This window comes from Zasmidium cellare, assembly GCF_010093935.1.
Source record: "Zasmidium cellare ATCC 36951 unplaced genomic scaffold M409scaffold_114, whole genome shotgun sequence".
Lineage (NCBI taxonomy): Eukaryota > Fungi > Ascomycota > Dothideomycetes > Mycosphaerellales > Mycosphaerellaceae > Zasmidium > Zasmidium cellare.
The window spans coordinates 1-7,775 of record NW_022987058.1 but is presented as its reverse complement, the minus strand read 5'-3'; the positions used below and the strand labels follow the sequence as shown (position 1 = coordinate 7,775).

Here is a 7,775-nt window from a genome sequence, read left to right as displayed (position 1 = left end):
GCCTAATACATGATTCTACCGCGGGGCCCACTTCGCCCCGGCGGGGGCCAGGGCCCCAACCGCGGCTTTCGGCCTAGTGTATTGCAGGATCGAAACTTAATCCGCGTCGCGCGTCGCGCGTCGCGACTCCACGCATGTCCGCGAGGGTCTCATTCCCTTGTGGTTGTGGTAAGTATCGAGGGACAACTCTACACACAAGATTTCGACTGCTAGGCATGGAGCGAACACACCACGGTTGGGTTATCCACGCGTCTGGCGAGAGGGGTAGGCATCTGGACCCGCTGAGGCCTACTCCAACAAGCAGCACCGGCGTACATCCACCTTCTTTACGCAGCAGTTGTTCGTCTAGATTTGGCTGACCGCTCTAGCAGGACCCGAGCATCTTCCGCTACCTTCCAGAATATGGTGTCATTCTTTGTGTACCTTGCAAGGTAGCAGTGCCCAAGGATGTCTTATACAATCATCTAAGACTTTGGCACAAAGGCATCAAAGGTCATCGAAAGATCACCGCAGATTTTAGCGATTGCCCGGCCGCCGCATCGATTGCTAGCCTTGCGCCTCGACCAGATAACTCTAAGCCGCTTGCATTCTTGATGCCACCTGTTCGCGGCTTCATGTGCTCTAAATGCCCCGACTTCAAGACTGTTAGCGACCATGAATATAGTAAGCACCGCCGGAAAGTACACCAGGTATCGGACCATGTATCTAGTAAGGCTAGTGGATCATGTTTCCTCCAGCGATGGACTATTGGCCGCGGCCACTCTTTCTCTGCGTATTGGAAGGTCGACACTAGTGCTATCCCTATTGAGTCCATCGAGCCGGGCTGCATAGACGTGGACCAAGACTATTGTAATGCAGGCGAACGAACGCTTGCTCAGATGGAAGCTGACGAAGAGGCACGGCTGCAAAACGAAAAGGACCAGGTCGTGGCTTTCGACGAGGAACTCGAGCAGGACGAAAACAGCGACTGGTTACGAGGCTGTTGCTGGCCACAATGGTTCCGTCACAAGCCTATTTCGCTCCTGCTTACAGCACGCTCAATGCCAGTCGGAGGCTGCCCTCGAGACCTCTTCCTCGGAAACTGGCACGGAGTGGACTGTGTCAGCCCGGCGGCCTCGGAGCGAGCCCTGCAGCTTCTCGTAGTAGCTTCGCATCAGGTGCTAGCTCGGTGCCAGCTGACGCTGCAGAACACCCCAAGGGTGTTGCGATGCTGGCTTCGAAGCTGGACACCGGTGTATTCCCCATATCCATTCGATTCCCCTAGCGCAAAGACCGTGAAGAAGTACAGTCGGATCTGGATATCCGGCGTATGCTACTTCATGCGGCTTCATCTGTTGACCAGTCATTTGCGAGAATCCAGCGCTGATCTGTGCAGCGTCGCGTTCACCAATGCCCAGAGATCGGCCATGGACAGTGTCTGGGCAGTGCTGTCGAAGACGATCGGAGAAGCATCCGATGAACTTGAAGCGGCAACCGTTTCTGAGAGCTTGGTCGAGTTGCTCTTCCAGCTCTTCGTTACGTTCTGGACAGAAAGGCCTATCGATGGTGACGTTTCAGGGACAGCAATAGCACGCCTTTCTGGCTTACTCGGAATACATCCAACCGAGCATGCCTTCATGAGGGCTTACGACTACACGCCGACCTTGTCAGCCCTTATCTGGATTGGTCGCCTAATCTTGCTGGAGTATGCGCTGCCTTTGCGCTCCTATGACCTTCTCCCGATCCCGTGGCCGGGCCGCGAGGCGTACTCGGATCTTGGGGCACGCTTGTGTGCACAGATACGACCGAAGTACCTCCAGCGTGGCAGCATTTGCCCAATAGGGTATCTTATCGAGAGGCTGCAGCATGGGAGGGCGATTGCCAAGTGTGAGGGTCCCCGAACGAGCATTGCCTGGTCGTTGGATGGGCAAACGTTAAAAATAGGCCAAAGCGAGATTACCCTGCCTCAGCTTCGACACTCAGTACACAGTATTGTTACAGCAGTTCAACAACAGCTTGAGGACCTTCTGTTCGACTGGTGGCCTACTACAAAACTACAGAGCGTCCAGGATGACATCTCCAACCGTCGACCTGGTTACTCGTTCGTCTCAGACACCACGAATAACCTGCAGTCGAGCTTTCGCGCACTAAGCAAGCGTGCCTTCTCGGCACACGGTCGCTTCTCGTTGACTGGTTCTGGACGGGCACGAGCGCTGCAGTATCTCAAGCGACGAGACCGACTTGTCCAACTTCTGTACGCTGCGATTCATGTAACGAGCGGCATGCCAGCAAGAAGCGAAGAGCTGCGGCGCATCCGGTGGGCAAACACTCCAACATCCGCCCGGAATATCTTCGTACATGAGGGTACAATCATCCTGGTCTTCTCCTATAACAAGGCTAGCACTAACCACAACAACTCGTTTTACGTGGTGCGGCGGCCTTGTCCTGCTGTGGAAACAGCTCTTTTCGTCTACCTTGGTTGGATTCGACCGTTCTCCGACTTCCTGAATAGAGAGTTGCAGGGAAGACCTACCACAGCCGTGAACCGGCACCTTTTCGCTCGTCACGATTGGGAGACCGCTTGCTTTAGCTCTGATGCATGTCTAAAGAGCTTGAAGAGCAGCTCATCTTGGTTTTCATTCCCGATCACTGTACAGAGCTACCGCCACATCGCCGTCGCGATGTCAAAGAAGCATATACCAGCACTGTTGAAGCCATTTGATGCTCACGCACCGAATGACTACGACGGCTTTCTTCGCCTGCTTGCCTTTCAGACTGGCCACAAGCCGTCAACCCACGCCAATGCATATGCCCTGGAGACGGCCTTTCCTGCGAAACTACAGCCGGAATTGATTGCCCGATATCTGGAGAACAGTCGTATATGGCACGAGTTTCTCTTTGTTGGGCAGGCCGATGTCATCGAAGCTACGATTGACACTTCGCTAAACTCACAACAGAACACCTACGACATGTCTGGTTACTTCCCAGATCCTCCTACGCATGCGGAGGGCGAGAGTCAGGACTTTGAGTCCGAGGATCTATCGAGTTCCGGACCGGATACTGAAGCAGAATATGGAACGACACCGGATTCGCACAAGGACCGTATTCGTGCCAAGACGCGCAGAAAACGCAAGAGGGCGGCGCTTGAGGAGATCAGCTTCAATGAGAGCCCAGTATCCAAAAAGATACGGCGATTGCAGGATGAAATTACTAAGTTGTCAAAGAGAAGGCGAAAAGTAGCTTGAACTCGAATATAGCAGGATTCAAGACGTCTAGCTGTGCTCTACATATATCGACTTGCATGATACACAATTCCACTGTTCTATCGTGCATATCTGGCGCAAAAGGTACGGAGGCCGGCACAGATAGGCTGCACACGAATAGGCACATTTTCATCGAGAGTGCGACGAAGCATCTTATTGGCTTTAAGAGTTCGGTGTCGTCGTTTGCAGTATATAAGCTCACATCCGGGACTTCCACGTCATACCGAAGAAAGAGAGACGTCCCGTATGCGCTGGGACACATAGTTAGGGAGGCTGGAAAAAGGCGTGAAGAGGTGAGTTCAACTTGAAGTCGCGGCCCGATTTGGTAAGCGCGGAATTTTTTGTATAGAAGCGTCAGTGGGAATCGTCAGTGGGAATCGCGCACCGAGATGTACAGCAACGACACGTCGCACTACGCCCGTAACAATTTTCATCTTGAAAAGAAGGTCTATAGATACTACAGTGTCAATTTGGTGTATTGTAGTGCGGTAGTTGTGGCGCACTCGAGGTCGTCGTCGCTGTCGCGCAAACGCTAGAGTCGGGCTTCATATTAACAACTCGAACACTCGGGACCGCACAACACACAACGACACACAACATAGATGTACACAAACCCGCCCGTAGAGTTGTAGAAATTTGCACGTAGAAGACAATGAGCGAACGTTTCGAATTTTAGGAACAGGCGAGCACGATGTTCAGAGCGACCGAGTGCGCTGGCTGGATTTGTATAGCTAGAAATACTTGAAAAAATCACACAGCACAGAGAAAAATTCTGGGATTGATAAGTCTTGTTAAAAGTAGGTTATTTGATATCGAGCTTCGATTCTACAGTCGCTAGAAGGTTGTAGCGCTTCGACAATGGAATCATGTTGGTCTTGAAAACAGTTGAGAGTCTGTGTATTTAGCTTCTGATGCTTAAAAATCGTTCAGATAGTTCATTTTCTTTAACATACATAAAATTGGTATCATAATTTTTCGGTTGTCTCACTGATGCTACTGCTGCAGTTTGAACGTGTTCGAGCGAGAGGTTGTCGAGTTCTCGTTGTCGTGTCGACTGCTGGAATATATTAGAGAAGCTCGGACCAGTACGCGAAATCGCGGGCAACGCGCATCTCGAAATTCAAGTCTCAACGCGTACAGCACTATGGGTCAGGATAGGCAATCAAAAAATCACGAATAAAATTTCTGACGACGAGAAAGAAAGCTCGTTCAGAATGGGTTCATTAATGAGCTGGGACTTATCGAGCACTACTGGTATGTTGGCTAACTTAGAGAGCTTCAGACGCGTATACAGCTAACATACTATAGGCGATGCACAGAGCGTAGGACACGAGATTAACGTCGAGAATGCGCAGGCATGGCTACAATATAATGAAGAGTATCAGGTATTGTTTTGCGTACATCATGCGTCCGGAGTGCGGAATCTCAAGACGCATTTACGGGACTATCACAGTGGCCGCCCAGCAACGAAGAGAGCAGTTGTACAGCAGTACTCGCATTTTACTATTGCAGCACCGGAAGACGTTAGAATACCGCCGCCGATGAGCGAACCGTTCGCTATACTCGGACTACCGAAGAGAGTATATGTGTGCGACGAGGGTGAGTGTGGGTTTATTAGTGTCAACCGAGATACTTTCCGGATACACCATAACAAGCACGGCCGAGCATGGTCGCGAAAGACACCGCAGCACTGGCACGAGGCTTGGGCGCAGTGCTTCTTCCCGTCTAGCGGGCGTCAGCGATACTTCATTGTCGACTATAGCGAACAGCAGGACGAGAAACCGTCAGAGCCAGTCGACGCCGATCGGCAGGCTATTCTGGACGATTTTGAGTTAGTACTCAAGCAACACGAAGAGGAGATGGAGGCAGTCGCAGCTGAAGTAGCGAAACAGGACAAGACGCTATGGTGGAAAAAAACCGGGTGGCAAGAGCATCTACAGGAGAGCAATCTTCGACATCTTAGCTCCGCGAGCCGGCTACCGGATCAGGACGAGGTGGAATTGCAGCAGGTCCGTACGCTGACGCACGAGCTGATTGAGGACTGCGTGAAGGGGTTGCGTACACTCGACAACGAGCTGCGGCGGTGGCTGAGGAGTGCAAAGCGGTCTGAGCCCGATGTCCGGCCGTTAGCGCGGCTACAGAACAGAGAAAGCCAGGACCGTTACGCCGACTACATCGTCCGCTTAGTCTGTTACAGTCTCCGTGTGTGGTGCAGTCTAGAGCAGACACAAAGCAATGGAGGCTCCGAAGACGCAGAGAATAACGGGTCGAGCAGCGAATACGAGCAGAGTGACAGCGAAGAGCAGGTCACATCCGCTACATTCGACACAATGAAGGACGCCCGTCGTTTGTTTCCGTGGCACGGCGAGCAGAAGGACTTAGCTCGCGGACTGTGGGCATCGCTACAGGACGAGTCATCGCCCGGACAGCAGATGCAGGCGCTACGCGATTTTTTACAGTCACTCGTCTGTCAGACGGTGCGAGGGGACAACTTCTGTAGTCCAGTGCTGCACTTTCTCGCTGTCTTAGGCATCGATGCAGAGATGGGCCGCTTACGCGAGGCAAACGACTTCTCGTTTATGCTAGCTGGGGTGGTATATTGCACGAGGGTCATTGCAGTCGGCGCTGTACTACCGTCTGCTGAACGACACGTACAAGGTGAAGAGGACGATGCGCGATTTCTCGAGTTCCGGCTGAAGTATCTGGCCGACGGCGGATTCAGTCCGATGAGCAAGATGCTTAGTCTACTGGCGTATGGTAAATACATTGCGTTTAATCATCAAAACGCAGGGTCGCTATTCTGGGAGGGCGACAATACCGTCTTGTTTCGGGGCTGGAGGATCGCTTTGGCAGACTTCCGCTTAATGGTACACACTGTCATTTCACATGCAGAGGAGCTGCTATGGGACGAGCTAATGTGGGCGCCGAGAGCAGGTCGCTTCACTATCGCACTGGACGACATAGTAGACGACGTGACTTTTACGAAGCGTGGGTTCTCGTTCGTCGACGAGCCGGCGAACGGTCTACAGGTCACTCGGTCAGGCATGCTCGACAAGATGAACGCGCATCCCGACGGACGGAAGATGAGGAGGGGTGGTCAATGGCAGCAACGGCCGGTGCGAAAGTATTTGCGGGCAGTGGATCGCTTCCGCGAGCTGCTTTTGCTCTGTGTGCACATAACTGGCGGACAACCCGGGCGTGGCACCGAAATCACAGCGATCCGATCGAAGAATGGCTTTCTACAGGACCGCAACATCTTTGTTATTCGTGGGCAGGTGGTCGTCGTTACCCGATATCACAAGAGCGCTTCACAGCTAGATAAGCCGAAGGTGATCCCGCGCTTTCTGCCGTGGCGGGTGGGACAGTTGATGGCGGTCTATCTGGCGTACGTACAGGGCATAGCGCAGTATCTACGATCGAGGACCCGCGGCACTGGACTAAGCGAGCATCTGTGGGAGAGTGACAAGGGTGTGTGGGAGACAGACCGTCTAACGAAGGTGCTATCGCAGCATACACAGGAACATCTTAGCACGAAGCTGACGACGCTGCAATACCGGCACGTGGCGATCTTCATCGGCAGGAAGGTCGTCGGAGAGGGCTTTGCAAAGGGCTTTCGAGAAGAGGCAGAAGATGTCGAGGAGCCCGAGGTCGAGGGCGACGACGATCCGCTGGAGATGTCTGCCGGTCGTGGCGGCGAGATCGGGGCGAATCGATACGGGGTGTCAATGGATGTGATCAAATATCTCAGCGACCGCACGCTGCAGACGTTCCGACCGCTCAGTGAGGGTTGGCATACGTTCTTAGGGCTACAAAGCTCGAGTGGTTCGAGGAAGCGGCGGCGAGGACAGAGCAGCGAGGAAGAGGCGGATCCGATCATTGCGCAGTGTGGCATTCTCCGACCGATTAAGCAGATGCGGATGGCAAGGGCATCGAGCGGGCTCGTGACACCGCCGCCGACGTCTTCGCCGCAGAGGGACAATAGCAGTCAGGTACGTTCAGCAGTGGTCTGCTAAGCGACGGCGTCGACATGGATGTGCGGCGTCGAGTCAGTGAAGACGAGGTTTTGCAGGCGATGGCGACTGTGCTAGGACAGGACACAGTCGAATTCCGGTCTGAACATCAGCGAGAGTCGCTGCTGTCTGTAGCAAACAGTACTGGGCAGACGCCGTTGGTCGTGGTGCTACCGACGGGCGGTGGCAAGAGTATGTTGTTCATGGTGCCGGCTTGTCTGGACGACCCGGGTGTTACAGTCGTCGTCGTGCCGTTCCGTGCACTGCTCGAGAATCTGCTGGCAAAGGCAAGAGCGAGAGGTATCGACAGCATCGAGTGGAGGAGTGCGGCGACCCGTCGTGCTACATTGGTGTTCGTCAGTGCAGACAACGTCGCTGGCACCGGCTTCATCGGACACTTGAAGCAGTGGGAGCAGAAGGGTGTATTACGACGAGTGTTCTTAGACGAGGCACATCTCGCATTCAAGGACAATCACTGGCGAGCAAAGCTAGCCGGGCTACATCAGCTTAGAGGCACTCGATG

At 53.5% G+C, this 7,775-nt stretch overlaps 2 protein-coding genes across 2 annotated transcripts; one reads left to right on the top strand and one right to left on the bottom strand.

The window, feature by feature from the left end:
* Positions 1-878: 878 nt before the first annotated feature.
* Positions 879-3,224, top strand: M409DRAFT_71696 (uncharacterized protein; the record flags this gene model as incomplete). The annotated part of the gene is made up of 2 exons (XM_033819287.1): positions 879-2,894; positions 2,937-3,224. The coding sequence occupies 2 exons, from the start codon at positions 879-881 to the stop codon at positions 3,222-3,224; spliced, it is 2,304 nt and encodes a 767-aa protein (XP_033659217.1).
* A 4,137-nt stretch (positions 3,225-7,361) lies between these two features.
* M409DRAFT_38326 (uncharacterized protein) lies at positions 7,362-7,565 on the bottom strand (the record flags this gene model as incomplete). The annotated part of the gene is made up of 1 exon (XM_033810903.1): positions 7,362-7,565. The coding sequence occupies one exon, from the start codon at positions 7,563-7,565 to the stop codon at positions 7,362-7,364; it is 204 nt and encodes a 67-aa protein (XP_033659216.1).
* Between the last annotated feature and the right edge of the window lie 210 nt (positions 7,566-7,775).